Genomic DNA, 19,609 nt, shown 5'->3' on the forward strand with positions numbered 1-19,609 from the left:
TCTTACTCATTTTGGTATCCCCAGCAACTAGCATATTGTATGGTACAAAGTAGGTGTTTAATGCATGTTTGATAAATGCATGGATAAAGAACCATTAATTTAATGTTTTCTAATGGATTTTTATCAGTTGATTTTTTAAAAAGCTGTTATTCTTTGTTTATCATAATGACTATAATTTTATTCCAGCTTACCATTTAACCTTGATGACTTTTATTGACATATGAAACTTAAAATCTTCTATTATTATTATTATTATTATTTTTTTTTTTTTGAGACCGAGTCTTGCTCCTATTGCCCAGGCTGGAGTGCAATGGTGTGATCTCAGCTCATTGCAAACTATGCCTCCTAGGTTCAAGAGATTCTCCTGCCTCAGCCTCCCGAGTAGCTGGGATTACAGGCATCGGCCCCCAGCTAATTTTTGTATTTGTAGTAGAGACGAGGTTTCACCATGTTGGCCAGGCTGGTCTCGAACTCCTGACCTCAGGTGATCTACCTGCTTTGGCCTCCTAAAGTGCTGGGATTACAGGTGTGAGTCACTGCACCCAGCCGAAATTTTAAATCTTATGTGTTAAATTTATTAATCTTGTCCTTTTTGGTTTTCTTAATCACACTAGAGGTTTAATAAGTAGTTCTTTCTACTTTCCACTGGTTTTTCCATGGACTGACTTTTTACATATTCTCTATCCCTATATTAATTAATATAAAATTATTTTAGTGGCATTTAAGCACAAAATTATTCTTTTTAAAGTACTGTCAGTAATCCAATTTCATATATAATTTATTTCTGAAAGTGGGTATGAAAGTTGAATGTGTGATAGTAGAATTATCAATTTTCTAATTCTGCTTTCCTTCAGTCCAGGCCACCAGCAGATAGGTAAGAGCCTTCACAGGTGTGTAAGGCTAGACCAGAGGAATCTGCTGAGAAAGGGCTAGAAGAGGGAGCGGTCCTGCTAGCATCTCCCTTACTCCAAATCCTGATTGGTTGGGGTAGGCATCTCCTTTTACTATATATTTTCTGTCATCTTCCCAAACTCACACCAAAAGGGGCTGATTTATAAAGATAAACATAGGAAAATGAAAAAAGAAATCTGTATGATATCAAAGATACCAATGAATTTAGAAAATAATCAAGGTAATATTTTGTCAGGCTTGTATAATAAAATTATTTCACAATTTAGGGGAAAAATTACATTTATATCAGAATATAACTTTTAAAATAATCAATAGAGTCTACCATAAAAATTTCCTCTGTATTTGCTTTGAAGCTTTAATAACTATAGTATGTGCCAAGGATTCACAAAACAGGGGATCTGTATTAGCTTGAAGGCTACATAATCAATGCTGTAGAGACACTTCTGTTAGTGAATAAATGATGAAGTTTTACCAGAAAAGATGCAGAGTCAACAGAAATATTCAGCAAAATATAGAGCTAAGAAACAATCCTGGAATTAAATGGGGATTCTCATATTTTATAAATGTGAAAAAAGATGGAGATAATATAGGTAAGGTACAGACACATAACTATTTGACTAATATTTTGAGGACACTGTAGAACTGAGATCTTGTTACTCTTGTCTACTTTGAGCTTTTCTGTTGTTGAAAACAAAGAGCAAAGATAATGTAGACTATTTTATAAATGGAGCCTGGGTAACAATTCATATTACTCTACTAAATGGTGCTTATTCCAAATAATGTTACAGAAAGACTCTTGCAAGTATTTAAGGGTACATTTATAAAAGTGTGTCTAATTATGAATATTTAGAAACTATCTTGTACATCCATTAATGAGAGACTGGTTATATAAATATGGCATCTCCATATAATAGCATTAGAAAGAATGAAGATTAGTACAAACTAAGATGAAAACGTCTACATTTTGATAAATAATCAAGCAAACTGCAGACCAGTAAGTGTAATTCATAATCCCATTTTTGCTAAACACACACAGACATACCTATGTACATGTGTGTACACACACAAACAGAAATAAATTCTGACAGTATACACATCAAACTTTTAACAGTAGTCACACTTGGGGTGTCAGAGCAAGGGTGTGAAAAGCGATCTCAGCTCACTGCAAGCTCTGCCTCTCAGGTTCACACCATTCTCCTGCCTCAGCCTCCCGAGTAGCTGGGGCTACAGGCACCTGCCACCAAGCCTGGCTAGTTTTTTTGTGTTTTTAGTAGAGATGGGGTTTCACCATGTTAGCCAGGATGGTCTCACTCTCCTGACCTCGTGATCTGCCCCCCCTTCGGCCTCCCAGGGTTACCAAAATGCACAATTCTTAATGATGATATTTCTGCTTGTTTAATGCAATAGGAATATTGTTTTAGGAATAAATCTGCATAGGCAACAGCATGAGATTTTCATTCTGAGCACTTAGAGATGGTGTGGCTTTGTTTCAGCACCACAAGACAGGGCAACAACAACAAAAAGAAAAGAAAAGAAAAAAAGGTAGTATGGTTTGTGAAGAGCATATTTGCAATGTGAACTGCACAAAAGTTAATATACACCTGCTACGAGAGACTCTAAATGCATTAAAGTCATGTAATAAAGCAGTGCTGTGACCTCTTCAGTGAAAAAGTCATCTAGTTAAGTTGGTCATAGAGGTCACACTGTTGGTCCTTAGACTTGTAAGAAGGCATAAACTCAATATGGTAATAACATGTTTTCAAATAACATGTTTTCAAACTCTTTCAAGGATACATAGATAAATATGTATATTTTCACATGTATATATTTTTTATTATGAGAATAGTTGGGCCAGGCGCGGTGGCTCACGCCTGTAATCCCAGCACTTTGGGAGGCCGAGGCAGGTGTATCACTTGAGGTCAGGAGTTCAAGATCAGTCTGGCCAACATGGTGAAACTCTGTCTCTACTAAAAATACAAAAATTAGTCAGGTGTGATGGTGCATGCCTATAATCCCTTGCTCTGGGATACAGAGCAAGACTTTCTCTCAAATAATAATAATAATAATAATAATAATAATAATAATGTTTGGGGATTTACAGAGGCCCAATATATAATACTCTCCTTTCCTGCCTGAAATCTACCCAATCAAAAAATAAGAAAGGCAGAAAGCAAGCATAAATGTCACATTTATTACTGATATAGCAGATACTGGAGAGTGGCTTAAATCTGTAGGCAAGGGTTTGCTAATATCAAACCCCAGTATTAGACTAACTTAACTCACACCATTAAAGGTAGCAGTGGACCCCACAGGCTTTCTCTTGTGGAGTCCAGCAACGATAAAACTTAAGAGATGGAGAAGCAGAGTGGGAAAACACGCTCTCTGAGGCAGGCCATGTTCCAAAGAGACAGGGAAAAGATAGGGGCTGGGCTTCACATTTCCCAGTTTGCCTTTCCAAATTCACCGATCAGACTGTGTCACTCCTCTCCACATCAGGATAAGGGAATGAGGGACTAAGGGGAGGTCAGCATGATTAAACTTGTAAAGCTTTTCCCACATTGAAGAAAAAGATAGGAGTGAAAATAATCCATTCCGAAGTGGCACTTCCCAGTGGTTAGAATACATCATGTCTTTGCAAATAACACTGAAAATATATGAAGACGAACTTTAATCTTTTCGTAGTGAAAATTCAATTATATGTAGACTCAATTACTGGAACAAATATTTATTGAACACTATGTGCCCTGGACTGTGCAAGATGCAAAGACTGAAAGAAAGATGAACCATAAGTGGAGGGAGAGCTGGGTTTCAAAAGGGTTTAACCACTATGCTTACTGCCTCTTAAGACTCTGATCTTTATTATTTCTGTTCTCCCTACACTATATGAAAAAACCAGATCAGTCATAATTACACACCTCTTTGGGAGGTTTCTGATAAATTAACCTAACCTATGGCTTAAGTGTTAATCATAGCAATATTCTATAAGTTAGCTGCTTAAATGTGTGTTAGTTACACACTCTTCAAAACAGAATTTTTAAATAAACAAACATCTTGATATTTATAAATAGAGACAGATTATTTAAAGCAGAGACTATTATCATTCTGAATGTGAACCACTAAACCATTGTGAATGCAGAGGTTACCTAAAGCAGAGACCACTAAACTGTGAAACACTGGTTCTCTACACTAATGGATAATATCAAGATAGAGTCCAACAAATAACCTGAATATGGCATATTAAGCTTTAAAATATGAACCATAATCGTTATAAAAGAATTTCAATATAGGCAAAATAAAACATGTATTAAAGTTGTCTAATTACTAAAACTAGAAACAATAAGCTCATAGAAATGAATTAATATTAAAGATTTCCTCTGTAATTGCTTTATTACTGGTTAAAGTTAATGAGTGCAGAAGTCATAATAACCTTAAAATAAAGCTGGTTCTCAACTTGGGGGGACTTTGCCACCCCTTCCCCCAGCAGACATTTTGCAATGTCTGGAGACATTTTTGGTTGCCACAACTGGTGAATGCAGGGTGCTACTGCATGTAGTGGGTAGAGGACAGGGTTACTACTAAACATCTCACGATGCATAGAACAGCCCCCAACTACAAAGAATAATCTGGTCTAAAATGTCAACAAGGCCAAGTTTGAGAAATCCTGCTATAAAAATAACATCTACTCCATTAGAAGTCAAACCTGAGAAATTAAGAGAAATGCAACTATTATGGAATTCCATATACATTTGAACACAGAGATGAAAAAGACTATTCTATCCCAAAATTCAATAACAACGTCAACTTAATTTTGGCCTTCATGATGAAGCTGAATAAATGTCTTACTGTTTTTTGACACCATTAGCTTCTTGTTATTGCATTAATTGTAAGACTGATAGTCCTCTTTCCTAAAATCTTTATACTCAGTACTTTGACTTCACTCTTCACACCTGGGAAAACTTATGAAACATGCTAATTGGGAAACTAAGTACACATATCAATGAATGAAAAGTAGGAATTGATAAATATTGGCATTTAATTTAATAACTGCTAAAATGCAATGAATGGACTAAATATATGCACTGATTTTTTTCTATCCAAATTTCCTAAGTCATCATTTGTGAAGGAAAAAGCATTCTCTAACAGACTTTGTGTGTTTAATTTTAACCCAGAGCACATTTTTATAACTGAGTGATAAACCTACAAAACCGGAGTTCAGATTGGAAGCCCTCACACTACTAACTCTAATGACACCAGTGGGCAGCACCATTTTTAAAAGTGCGAAAAAAATATGAATGAGCAGATTGTCATTATCGAAACTCATTCTGCATCACACATATCACCCAAGAGATTGATATTTTATGCTTATAAAACTTAATATAAAATCAAATTGCAAATATTTTCTCACAATCTACTAAAATTATTGCCTAAGGTAATACACTGCTAATATGAAGCATTTGTTCAGCTCTAGTGGACATATTTCCTATATGATTTATGTGAAAGAAGGCTTCATTTGTTTCTTCATAGATCCAGTAATGAGGTTTCTTTTCTTATATGAAACCTAGAAAGTACAGGAACTTCTTTAAAATTAAGCCAGCAAAGGTAACACTAAATTATTAATCAATGAGAGTCAAATTTTAAAACTTGAGGTCTTTACTCCTTGTGTTTATGACTATGTCACTTCAAATATCATATATTCATTATCCAAATGCATAAAAATCATCTAAATAATCCATACAGAAAATACATTTTCACTTTTTAAGAACAAAACCAGAGTAACAAATGTCAAGTAAAATAGCAGACTGATTTCCTCCCACCACTGGAATCTAGAAAGATTAAAAGTAATTTCAATCATTTCCCGCCAAAAGTTAGGAATAACAGAAAGGAGAGTTGTCTTACCTCTTGGGATGTGAAAAATACTGAGTCTCAAGAAAAAATAAAATTAATTTCACTATTATCAATCATCAACCCAATGCATCATGAACTTATGTGTAGCACTTTCTAGCCCCTGAAGTGTTTCCTTATTAGCACGTGTCAGAATACACAGAGAAGAAAATAAAGTCTTCATCTGGAATTTTAAATTAATAATTGATGCACTTAGCTTTATACTGAAATCTATTTAACTTGAAAAGTTACCTGATTTATGCCAAAACATAATAGGAAACTCTTACCTTAAGCATTCTGCATCATTTTGAGGCTTTTCACTGATTTTTATTTTTTCTGCCTCTAGATATTTGGTAGTACAAATGGATTCATTCTCTTCATCTTCAAAAACTAAATAAATAAAAAAAGTTGCAATCTTTTGAAAATTAAACATAAAGATTATCTTTATTCACTCATAAGAACAATACTCTAATTTTTGGTACTTGCATATAAAATTTATATACTAATGATTTTTATTTTCTACTTTAATATAGCAATTACATGCACAAAAAAGATCTTTAAAAAATTTGCGACATTAAAAATATCAGATCTCACACTGATTAGTGTTCTATTTCTTTTTTATACCAATAATAGCACTATATCACAACAGGTTAACATATTTTAAAAGAATAATATGCCCTTATCATGCGTATATAACTATATTTATCAGCAAAATAAGCTAACTCATGAAGGTAATACCTTTAAGTTTTCTTTGGAGAGCAAATAATTCTTGTATCAATTCACTCTTTTGTTTTTGAAGTTCATTTAACTGGCTACTATCATGTTCCATTGACTTCATTTCTAGAAACAGATACAAAAGCATCCAAAATAAAATACTTAGAAATAAATTTAACCAAGGAGGTAAAAGACCTGTACACTAAAAACTGTAAAACATAGATGAAAGAAAGTGAAGACAACACAAATAAGTGAAAAGATATCCATGTCTATGGATTGGAAGAATTAACATTGTTAAAATATCCATACTATCCAAAGTAATATACAGAGTCAATGCAATCCCCATGAAAATTCCAATGGTATTCTTCACAGAAATAGAAAAAAAATCAATCCTAAAAAATCTAAAAATAAATAGAAAAACAAGTGCAAAAAATCTATTTTAAGCATTTAAGCTTTGCCTTACATGTCAGCAATTAGTAACGTTTTCTCATGTAGTAAAAATCTAAGCAGCATACGGTTAATTTTACACTCCAACTAGCTTCCCCTGGCCAACTAGTAACTCTTCTTAAGAAACTGACCAGAACTTATTAATCACCAGCTGGATACAAAAAGATAAGTTAGTAGATGGTTAGCCTACCAAAAGAGAATTCAAAATATGTAATATCACTTAGTGAAATAAAGTTCCAAATAAGAAAACTATCCTTCATAATTAAAACACATTTAAAATGACATTGCGTAGTACTCATAATATGGCTACAAGCTTTCACAATATTGCTAATATTGTTTCTTCTACCTAAAATGCCCTTGCTCCCTTTATTCTCATGACAAATCCCAGTTCATCCATTAAGACTCATCTCCTAAATTTTCAAATATTCTTTCTCTTCTGCCATAATTTCTGGAACTCCACTTACATATTTATTAGATTCTTTTATGTTGTTCCACATGTCTCTGAGGAGCTTTTTAGTTTTTTGAAGTCTTTTGTTTCCCTCTGTGTTTCAATTTTTTAAGTTATCTCTAAATTCACTGGTCTCTTCTTCTGCGGCCTCTGATCTGCTCTTAATCTCTTCCAGGAAATTTTTCATATCAGATTTCCTTTCCTTCCTCCCTTCCTTCCTTCCTTCCTTCCTTTCCTTTCCTTTCCTTTCCTTTCCCTCCCTCCCTCCCTCCCTCCCTCCTCCTCCCTCCCTCCCTCCCTTCCTTCCTTCCTTCCTTCCTTCCTTCCTTCCTTCCTTCTCCTTCCTTCCGTCCTTCCTTCCTTCCTCCCTCCCCTCTTCTTCCTCCTCCCTTTCTTTCTCTTTCTTTTCTTTTCTTTTTTTCTGAGATGGAGCCTTGCTCTGTTGCCCAGGCTGGAGTGCAGTGGCGCCATCTCGGCTCACTGCAACCTTTGCCTCCTGGGTTCAAGCAATTCTCCTGCCTCAGCCTCCTAAGTGGCTGGGATTACAGGTGCTCGCCACCATGTCTGGCTAATTTTTGTATTTTTAGTAGAGACATGTTTCACCATGTTGGCCAGGCTGGTCTCGAACTCCTGACCTCTTGTTCTGCCTGCCTCGGCCTCCCAAAGTGCTGGGATTACAGGTGTGAACCACCGCACCCGTCCCAGATATTGTATTTCCTAACTTTTAGAGCCCCTTTGGTTCCTTTTACAAAGTTTTTATTGATATATAATTCACATACCACACAATTCATCCTTTTAAAGTATACAATTCATTGGGCTTTAGTATTTTCACAGATATGTGCATCCAATTACCATTCTATAATTTTGGAACATCTCCCTCCCCCCACCAAAGAAACTCCATACCTGTTAGCAGTCACTCCCAATTTCCCCTAGCTCTGCCAGCCCTAGGCAACCACTAATCTACTTTCTCTCTATACAGATTTCATTTCTGGACATTTCACAACAATGGAATCATACAATATGTGGTATTTTGCATCTGGCTTCTATCACTTAGCATAATGATTAAAAGGACTACCCATTTTGTAGCATGTTTCGGTGTTTCATTTATTTGATGCCTGAATATAATTCCACTCTATAGATATGCCCGTATTTTGTTTTTGGATTCCTCATGTGATGGACATTTGGGTTGTTTCCACTTTTTTTGCTACTATGAATAATGTTATGAACATTCATGTACAGCCATGTGTTGTTTGACAACAGGGATATGTTCTGAGAAAAAAGTCCTTATGTGATTATGTTGTTGTGAGAACATCATCAAGTGTACTCACACTCACTAAGATGGGGTAGCCTACTACACACATAGGCTATACTGTATAGCCTATTGCTCCTAGGTTACAAACCTATACAGCATGTTACTGTATTGAACACTGTAGGCACACAGTAATAAGCATTTGTGTATCTAAGCATATCTAAACCTAGAAAAGGTACAGTAAAAATACAATATAAAAGAGAAAAAATGGTACACCTGTGTAAGATACTTACCATGAATGTAGCTTGTAGTACTGGAAGTTGCTTTGAGTGAGTCAGTGAGTGAGTGGTGAGTGAATGCATAGACCCACGACATTACTGCACACTGCTCTAGACTTTATCAACACTACGCTTAGGCTACGCTACTTTAAAGATATTTTTCTTTTTTCGATAATAAATTAACTTTCACTTTCTTTAACTTTAAATTAACTTTTTAAAAACATTTTTTGACTTGTAATAACACTTAGCTTAAAACAAATACACAGTACAGTTGTAAAATATATTATTTTTTACTTCTTAAACTTTTTTTGTAAAAAACAAAGACACAAATACACACAATTAGCCTAGGCCTACACAAGGTCAGGATCATCAATACCACTATCTTTCACCTCCACATCATCTTGTCCTGGAAGACAAGCCCCTACTGGAAGGCCCTCAGGGGCAATAACATGGATGGAGCTGTCATCTTCTTTTATTTATTATTGGATGGAGCTGTCATCTTCTTTTATTTATTATTATTATTATTTTTTGAGACAGAGTCTCGCTCTATTGCCCAGGCTGGATTGCAGTGGAATGATCTCAGCTCACTGCAACCTCCGCCTCCTGGGTTCAAGCAATTCTCCTGCCTCAGCCTCCCAAGTAGCTGGGACTACAGGTGCATGCCACCATGCCCGGCTAATTTTTTGTATTTTAGTAGAGACGGGGTTTCACCGTGTTGCCCACGCTGGTCTGGAACTCCTGAGCTCAGGCAATCTGCCTGCCTCGGCCTCCCAAAGTGCTGGGATTACAGTCGTGAGCCACCATGCCTGGCCCGGAGCGGTCATCTTCTGTGATAACAATGCCTTCTAGAATAATTCTTACAGGACCTGCCTGAGGCTGTTTTACGGTTAGCTTTTTTTTCAATAAGTAGGAGGAATATACTCTAAATAATAATTATAGAAAGTATAGGTAATACATAAACCAGTAACATAGTCATTTATTATCTTTAGCAAGTATTATGTACTGGACATAATTGTATGTGCTATACTTTTATATGAGTGGCAGCACAATAGGTTTGTTTACACTGGGATCACAAAAACATGTAATATGTTGTGCTACAACGTCACTAGGCAATAGGAATATTTTCAGCTCCATTATAATCTTACTGCACCACTGTCATACATGGTCTTTCATTGACTGAAATGCCGTTATGTGGTGCACAACTGTACAAGGTCTTGTGTGGACATGTTTGCAATTCTCTTAAATATCTAGAAGTGGAATCATTGAATCATATAGTAACTCTAGGTTTAATGCTTTGAGAAATGGCCAAACTGTTTCCAAAGCAATTGCATCATTTTACATTTCTCCAATTTCTCCATATTCTTGCCAACACTATTGCTGTCCACCTTTATTATAGCCACACTAGTGGTATCTCATTGTGGTCTTGATTTGCCTTTCCCTGATAACTAATAATGTGAGCAACTTTTCATGTTGCTCAAAACAATACATCGTTCAGTTGTATAAAATTTTTTTTTCTTTTTAAACTATTTAGACTCAAACACATATAATTAGGCTAGGCCTACACAAGGTCAGGATCATCAATACCACTGTCTTTCTCCTCCACATCTTGTCCTGGAAGACAAGCCCCTACTGGAAGGGGCTTTGTATAGCTTTTTTGGGAAATGTCTATTTAATTCCTTTGTCCATTTTTAAATTGGGTTTCTTTTTATTAAGTTGTAAGAGTTTTTAATATATTCTGGATACAAGTCCCTTATATATGATTTGCAAATATTTTCTCCCGTTTTGTGGTCATCTTTTCACTTCCTTGATAGTATCCTTTGAAACATAAGAGTTTTTAACTTTGATGAAGTCCAATTTATCTATACTTTATTGCTTGTGCATATCTAAAATAAACCATTCCCTCAAGCTCATGAAGAGTTACACCCGTATTTCTTATAAGAGTTTTTCATTTTTAGCTCTTACATTTAGCTGTCTGATCCATTTTGAGTTAATGTTTGTGTATGGTATGAGGTGGATGTACACATTTATTCTTTTTTTTTTGAGACACAGTCTCGCTCTGTCACCCAGGCTGGAGTGCAGTGGCATAATCTCGGCTCACTGCAAGCTCCACCTCCCGGGTTCATGCCATTCTCCTGCCTCAGTCTCCTGAGTAGCTGGGACTACAGGCACCTGCCACCACGCCTGGCTAATTATTTGTATTTTTAGTAGAGACGGGGTTTCACCATGTTAGCCAGGATGGTCTCGATCTCCTGACCTCGTGATCCACCCGCCTTGGCCTCCCAAAGTGCTGGGATTACAGGCGTGAGCCACCATGCCTGGCCTTGTTTATTGGCTCTAATAGTTTTCCTGTAGATTCCTTAGGTTTTCTATATACAAGATCATGTTATCTTTGCATAGAGATAGCTTTACCTCTTCCTTTCCAATATGGATGCTTTTTCTTTTCCTTTTTTTTTTCCTAATTGCTCTGCCTAAAACCCCCACTAAAGTGTTGATTAGAAGTTGTAAGAGTAAATATCCTTGTCTTGTTCGTGATCTTAGAGGGGAAATATTCATTCTATTTTCATTAAGAATGACATTAGCTGTGGGTTTTTCTATAGATGCCCTCTATCAGATTGAGGAAAGTCCCTTCTATCCCTAGTTTATTGAGTGGTTTTATCATGAAAGTTGTTGAATTTTGTCAAATATTTCTTCTGCGTCTTTGGTTATTTTTGTATCTTCCATTTAATTCCTCATTATGTTCATGTCCTTGAGTATATTTAAAATATTTCTAAAAGCTTTAATTATTTTTCCTTCTAATTGCACCATCTATATCATTTCTAGGTATGTTACTATTGACCAAATTTCCTCCTTGCTCTGAGTTATAATTTGCTGCTTCTTTACAGGTCTAGTAATTTTTGACTGTATACCAGACATTGTGTTTACTATTTTGTTAAATGAGTTTTGCTATCTTCCCATAAAGGATGTTGACGTTTGTTCTAGCAGGCAGGTAAGCTACTTATGGGTCATGCTCAAATCTCATTTATAAGATTTTTTTAGGGTAGGTCTAGAAGAATATTTAATTTAATTTAATCCTTCTATTAAGGCAGAACTCTTCTGTTTAATGAAATATTTCTATTGTGACAAGACGGAACATGAATGTCTTCCATTCCCATATGAGCTCTTGGAATTGTCCACCTTATTGCACCCCAGTAGTTTTTCTTTACTCAGCCCAGTGGAGTTTCCTGTCTGTATACACAGGTTCAAGTACATCCAAAGACTCAAGAGGATCTCCATCCAGATTTCCGGAGCTTTTTCTCTGTGTAGATCTGTCCTCTCAAGTACATTGTCCTGAAAATTCTAGCTAACTTGGCCTCCCTAAATTCCAATCTTTGTTTCCTCAACTCAGACCATTTTGCATTGCTTAAGTTCCTCCTCCCAGTGCTACTATCCAAAAACTGTATCCAGTGAGAAGGCTTGGGCAATTAGGGCTTACCTCATTTGTTTCCCTTCTCTCAGGGATCATGGTCCTGTACCCTCTTGTCCTCAATATCTGAAAGTAGTTTTTCATGTTATTTTCTCTAGTCTTTTAGTTGTGATAGAAGGGAGAATTCCATAAAATTATTCCTCATGACGATAAGAAAAGTTCTCCACATAATATTTAAATTATCCTTTTACTTGTCTCTCTTCCACATTAGATCACAAGCTCCTGGAAAACAGGAACTATGCCTCATTCATCTTTAAATCCCAATTTCTGTACAGTGCCTGGTGTAGTATATACAGTAGATGCTCAAGAAAGCATGTTGAACAAAACTAAAATAAATCATATAATTGACTTTAAATATTTTTGATTATTCACAATGTTTCTGTCCACTAGTGTAGGTAACTGAAAGTGGACAATTCAATGAAAAGAAAATACATTCATGTTTATCCTTCTGCTCCCTTAATAAACAAAAGTTTAAAATATAAATATAACTACATGCTAATATTTAATAGAGGGAATCCAGGATACCATAACACAATATTCAACAGATTAAAAAAGATACAATATTTTATTCATTACTAATTGATTTATCAGACATTCTATGACAAGAAAATCTTTGTAAAAGTTAGGCAAGAATGATGGAGAAATATTGGATTTAAATATTTCTGAAATATATCTTTCTTAATCCTGACACTTTAGGCTAAATGAAAAAGGTAAGTCTAAAGATTAATCCTTTAAAGAAAAAAATAAAACAAATATGCCAATTTCTTATGAGGCTTATAGAACAGAAAAAAATAAACACTGTGTTTGTGGTGATAACTTTTTTTCCTACTTGTTTATTGCCTCACTGTTATTTTATTGTCATTTTTATTTACAGCTTTATTTAGGTATAATTGATGTGGTAATCACTTTTTAATTTCTTCCGTGGCCTAAAACCCACAATGTTCTAATCAACAGCTAGCTTTTATGGTTATGAATATTAAACCAACTAAGACAATCAAAATTAATTTACATCTTTTAACATGTGAATTGTCTTCCTCGTATGTACATTGCCAATCATTAGAGGATATTGCCAAGCAAAGAAAAAGTGTCATATATTGCTTATCTCACATCTAAGAAAAATGAATTCAACAACTCAGAGAAATGAGTAAGAGGAACATTTTGAGAAAAACATTATGACACCCATTATTCTGAAGCCAAAAGTGATGAGCTGTTTTATCTATGAATTACCAAATGTTTAAAATAAATATTCAGTCATTTTACAAACAGATATATTGAGTATCAATTATTCCACATTTCTAGTTTCTCAGGCCAAAAACCTTAAAGTCAACCTTAACACTTCTTTCTCTCATATTCCACATCAAGTCCATCTTGAAATCCTGCTTGCTACCTTCAAAACATATTTAGAACCTGAATACCACTTACCACTTCTATGCTGCATCCCTGATCCAACCGCTCATCATCTCTCATCTGGATTATGGCCACTGTCTTCTAGGTTTCCGTTTCTGCTTTTACCTCCCTTAAGTGTGTTCTCAATAGCAGTCAAAGTAATCCTATTCAAATGTGAGACACTTCGCCCTTTTGCTTAAGTCCTCCAATGGCTTCTGATCTCACTTCAGTAAAAGTCTTTAGAATGACCCACAAGGTTTTAAAAGATCTGGATTCCTGTCACCTCTCTGATCTCATGACCTCTCCTTTTACTCTAAATGCCTTAGGCTCTGCTTTTTCTCAAAAATTGATTAGGCACAATCTCCCTTCAGGTGATTCGCATCAGCTATTCCTTCTCTGTGAAATGATAGTCCCCCAGGTATTCACTTGGTTTATTCCCTTACCTCTTTCAGGTCTTATTCAAAACTCGCCTTATCAATGAGGCTTTCCCTGGACATCTATGTAAAACTGTACCACACACCCCACTGCAACCCCACCCCTTATCTATCTATCTCTCTTCCCTCCCTTATTTTTCTCCACTCCCTCCCTCTCTCATACTGGAATGTAGGCTCCATGAGGGCAGGGATTTTTTTCTTCTTTTCTTGGTCACTACAGTAACACCAGGTCCTATAACAATGCCTGATACACAAAAAGTGCACAAGTATTACTGAATGAGTGAATAAACTAAGCACATTTCAGAAATACATTTGTAAGCAAATGTAGTTCCTCTCTCTGTGGAAGTTTATACTTTAGTGGAAGAAACAGACAGGAATCAAATAATCATACAAGTGTGTAATTACAATGCTTTGAAGAAAAAGCACAGAGGGCAATGAGAGAATATAACCAGAAAAGCTGACCTAATATGGAATTGGGAGGGTGGAGTACCACGGAAGGATTTCCTGAGGATGGTAACATTTGAGCTGAGATCAGAAGAATGACGAAGTTAACTAGATCACTGGTCCCCAACCTTTTTTGGCACCAGGGACTGTTTTTGTGGAAGACAATTTTTCCATGGACCAGGGGAGGGAGAGGGTGGCTTCAGGATGGTTCAATTGCATTACATTTATTGTGCACTTTATTTCTATTTTTATTACATTGTAATCGATAATGAAATAATCACACAACTCACCATAATGTAGAATCAGTGGGATCCCTAAGCTTGTTTTCCTGCAACTAGACCGTCCCATCTGGGGGTGATGGGAGACAGTGGCAAATCATCAGCCATTAGATTCTCATAAGGAGCATGCAATCTATATCCCTCACATGCACAGTTCACCAGAGGGTTTATGCTCGAGAATCTAATAACTGCTGCTGATCTGACAGGAGGCAGAGCTCAGGTGGTAATGTGAATGATGGGGAGTTGCTGTAAATACAGATGAAGCTTTGCTCACTCACCCACCACTCACCTCCTGCTATGTGGTTTGCTTCCTAACAGGCCATGGACCAGTACTGGCCCAGGGGTTGGGGACCCATAAACTAGATAAAGGATTTAAAAAGTATTCCAAATAGAACACAGTCAACGGTCCTGAGGCAGGAGGAAGCGGGGTACAATCTAGGAACACAAAGGAGGGCAGCATGCCTTTAGCATAAAGAAGCTGCTGGGTGAGGCTGGAAGGTGGAGAGGCACTAGATGCTACAGGGATGGCAAAACAGGTTAAAAAGCTTGGTTTGCCATATTTAAACAGAACATAACCTAAGAGGCTTAATACAATAGTACAGTATTAATAACTTTTTAAAAAATTGATGTTCACATTTTGGCAATCTCAAGGCGTAAGAATAGGGTCCAATCCTGTGGTTAAAAAATAATAAATCAAAGATAATATCTGGCAGTGGGAAAAAAACACTGAGTAGCAGAAAATAGTATAAATATAAAAATAGCTATGAAGTTAAAAATGGAGATTATTCAAAACCCAATGAAACTGGCTGACTAATCATAGTTATGGGCTAAAAGCTCAGTGGGCAAGGTCAGAACGAAGGAAGAAAGAGGAGAAAAGTCAAATGCCAGAAAATAACAGATGTGGTGGCACGAATTAGAAGTGGGAATGGAAGAGCAAACACTGACAGGTAAGAAGACAAATGGAAGCTAAACTGCACTGAGAAGTCAACAGCTTTAATATCTGCTTAAAATTTGAACAACTTCTTTCTCCACCACCACTACCACCAAGAAGAGTTGCCACAAACAGTTTCATAGGTTAATTCTTTTGAACACTGAAGGAATAGATAATTATAGTATGTACATTTTTCCAAACAGAGAAAGAAGAAAGCGTCAGTATGCTTTTTGTGAAATCAACATAATACACACACAAAGATTAATCTCACATATACTGATACAAAAATCTTAAAGAAGATGTTATCAAATAAAATTCAGTAATATATTAGAAGACTAAGAGTGCACAGCTAAGTAAGGTTAGTGATAGGATATATATAAATAAAATTTATTACATCAATAGATTACAGTTGGAAATATGAATGTCTCAAAAAAGGAGAGGTAGTGGGAGGGAGGGAAGAATGGTGGAGGATACAACTAAACATAGAAAACCCAGTGAAATCAAGTTGTATCAGCTTCAACTAATGACAATTTTGTCTTTCTTTTCCAATATTTACTGTGTTTCTAATTTTACTGGCTGATACTTTTAGAACACTGTTATATAATAGTGATGATATTGGATACCCTCCCTTATTACTAACTGTTATGCAAATACTTCTAGTTTCACTGTTAATCATGATGTCAGAGTGAAGCTCTCTCTCTCCTTCTTCCTCTCCTTTCACCTCTCCTCCACCATTCTTCCCTCCTTCCCCCTACATCGCCTTTTTAAAAACAATCATATGCTTTTCCAACTGTAATCTATTAATGTAATGAATTTTATTAATAGGTATCCCATTTCTGCTCTTCCTTCTGCTCAGCTCCTTACAATTTGGCTTTTGCCCTGCTTATTACCTCAATCTGCTCCCTTTCCTGAAGGCCACCAATGACCTCTGATTGCTGCTTCTTAGTCCTTATTGTAGTTGACAGCTCAGCAGCAATCAACATGGGTTGATCATGCCTTCAAATACTCTCTCCCTAGGTGGCATCAACTCCACTCAGTAACGTGTTCTGCCCATGTTTCATGAAGCTTTCTTAGACTCTTTACTCAAGTTTTTGAAAATCCTGAGGTTCTGCAGGGTACTGTCCATTTTCTTTCAATACATTCTCTCTAGGTGAGTCCCAAAATTTAATAGCTCTAGCCCAGAACTATCTCTGAGCTCTTGACTTAAATTACAACTATCTAATTGACATCTATACTCCAATCTCTCGCTTGGCTAATCAGTATCATTCTTCAGACCTCAGTCTGAAGGCAACTTGTTCAGGGAAATCTTCCTTAACTTCCTAGTCCAGTTAAAGTTTACTTATATATGTTCTCATATCATCTTGTGCTTCTCCTTTTGAAGCAGTCATCAATTTATTATTATCTTATTCATACTGCTGGGGCCAGCACATTAATCAAAATAAAGTCCCTGCTATTAAAAAGATTAAAGTTTTATATGAAAATGTTATGAAATACCTAGAAACAGACTTTCTGAAAGAATAAAAAATCAACAATATCAGGTACTCTGAAAACAAATCATTTAAAAATAAATCCATATTTCTGGAAAAAGGGAACTAAACTAGAGGGCTCTGATAGTATTTGTGATATCAGGGACTTTTTTTTTCTTAATTTTATAGAGGAATAATTTACATAAAGTATATTCATTTAGAGCATACAATTTCATGACTTTTGACAGTCACTGACACCTATGAAACGCCCACAGGCAAGAAACTATACATTTCTATCAACCCCAAAAGATTCTTTGTGACCCTTCACAGTTCATCCATTTTGACTCAGGCAACCATTGATCTGCTTGCTATTGCTGTAGGTTAGTTTGCATGTGTCTAGCTTCTTTTAATCACCGTATTATTTTGAAATAGGTCCATGTAGTGCGTCAGTAGAATTAGTCATTTTTATGTATTCCATTGCACAGATATGTCAATTTTGTTTAACCATTCACTTCCTTTTTTTTTTTTTTTTTTTGAGATGAAGTCTCACTCTGTCACCCAGGCTGGAGTGCAATGGCGTGATCTTGGCTCACTGCAACCTCTGCCTCCCGGGTTCAAGCCATTCTCCTGCCTCAGCCTCCTGAGTAGCTGGGATTACAGGTGCCCACCACCATGCCTGGCTAATTTTTTGTAGTTTTAGTAGAGAGGGGGTTTCACTATGTTGGCCAAGCTGGTCTCGAACTCCTGACCTTGTAATCCGCCCACCTCTGCCTCTGAAACCATTCACTTCTTAACAGATATTTAAGTTATGTTCAGTTTTTGACTACTGTGAATAAAACTGCCAAAACGTTAGGATATAGGTTTCATTTCTCTGGAGTATCTCATTGTGGGGTGGCTGGGCCATATGGTAAATGTACATTTAGCTTGTTAAGAAACTGCAAAACAAATTTCTAAAGTCATTGTACCATTCATTTTACATTCCCATCACTACCATATGAGTATCAGATGCTCCACATTCTCAGCAACATTTGGTACGGTCAGTCTTTTTAACTTTAATTAAGTGGATATACAGTGATATATCACTGCTGTTTTAATTTTTATTTTCCAAATGACTAAAGATATTGAGTATCTTTTCACATGTTTATTGGTCATTAGTACTCTATTGTGAAGTTCAACTTTTTTCCCTTTTATAATTGGCTTTTTGCCCTTCTTATTTTTTAAGTTGTTAGAGTTCATTATGTTCTGGATAACAGTACATTGGAAGATATATTTAGTGCAAATGTTCTCTCCAAGACTGTTGTTTGTCTTCTAATTTTCTTAAGTGTCTTTTCAATTTATTTTAAATCTGTTTTTCTTTTTACGGTTCATGATTCTTGTGTCCCATCTAAGAAATCATTGCCTATTCCAAGATGGAAAAGATTTTCTCCTATGTTTTCTTCTAGGAAATTCATAATTTTAGCTTTTGTGTCTAGGTGTATGCCTATTTTGAGTTAATTTATAATATGGTGTGAAGAGTTAAGGATCATTGTTTTGCAATGGATGTCCAATTCTTCTAGCACCACTTATTGAAAATACTTTCCTTTTCCCACTGAACTGCCTTTCCACCTTTGTTGAAAACCAGTTGACAAAATGCATTTTTATTTCTGGACTCTCTTCTGTTCCAGCTATTTATATGCCTATTTTTAAGGCAGTGACACATTATCTTGATTACTATAGAATTTGAGTAAATTTTGAAATCACAGAATATAAATCCTTAAATTTTATTCTTTTTAAAATTGTTTTGATTTTGTAAGTCATTTGTATTTTCATATACAAAGGCATTGTTCTCATAGAAGATGATAGCTCCATGTCCCTGAAGACCTTCAAGTGGGATACGATGTAGAGGTGGAAGACAGTGATATTGATGATCCTGACCCTGTGTAGGCCTAATGTGCACGTTTGTGTTTTAGGTTCTTTTTTTTTTTTTTTTAGTTTCAAGTAAAAAATAATTTCTAAGATAGAAGAAAGTTGTAGAATAAGGATATAAAGAAAAAAATTTTTTGTATATTCATACAATATGTGTTTTAAACTGTTATTAGAAGAGTTAAAAATAATAAAAGGTTTATAAAGTAAAAAAGTTACAGTAAGCTGAAAGTTAATTTACTTTGAAGAAAAATTCTTTTTACAAATTTAGTGTAGCCTAAATACACAGTGTTTATAAAGTTTACAGCAGTGTACAGTAATGTTCTAGGCCTCCACATTCACATACCACTCACTCACTGACTCTCCCAGAGCAACT

The 19,609-nt window shown here is 35.7% G+C and overlaps 1 protein-coding gene across 1 annotated transcript in view; it reads right to left on the minus strand.

Moving 5' to 3' along the window:
- The window catches only part of CCDC172 (coiled-coil domain containing 172), a 55,778-nt gene that overhangs the window by 15,657 nt on the left and 20,512 nt on the right, over window positions 1–19,609 (minus strand). The window contains exons 6-7 of the mRNA XM_003254987.2: window positions 6,532–6,633; window positions 6,081–6,183 (exon numbers count right to left, since the gene is read on the minus strand). Coding sequence (XP_003255035.1) covers window positions 6,081–6,183; window positions 6,532–6,633 — 205 coding nt within the window. The remainder of the gene's footprint in view (window positions 1–6,080; window positions 6,184–6,531; window positions 6,634–19,609) is intronic.

This window comes from Nomascus leucogenys, chromosome 3, assembly GCF_006542625.1.
Source record: "Nomascus leucogenys isolate Asia chromosome 3, Asia_NLE_v1, whole genome shotgun sequence".
Classification (NCBI taxonomy): domain Eukaryota; kingdom Metazoa; phylum Chordata; class Mammalia; order Primates; family Hylobatidae; genus Nomascus; species Nomascus leucogenys.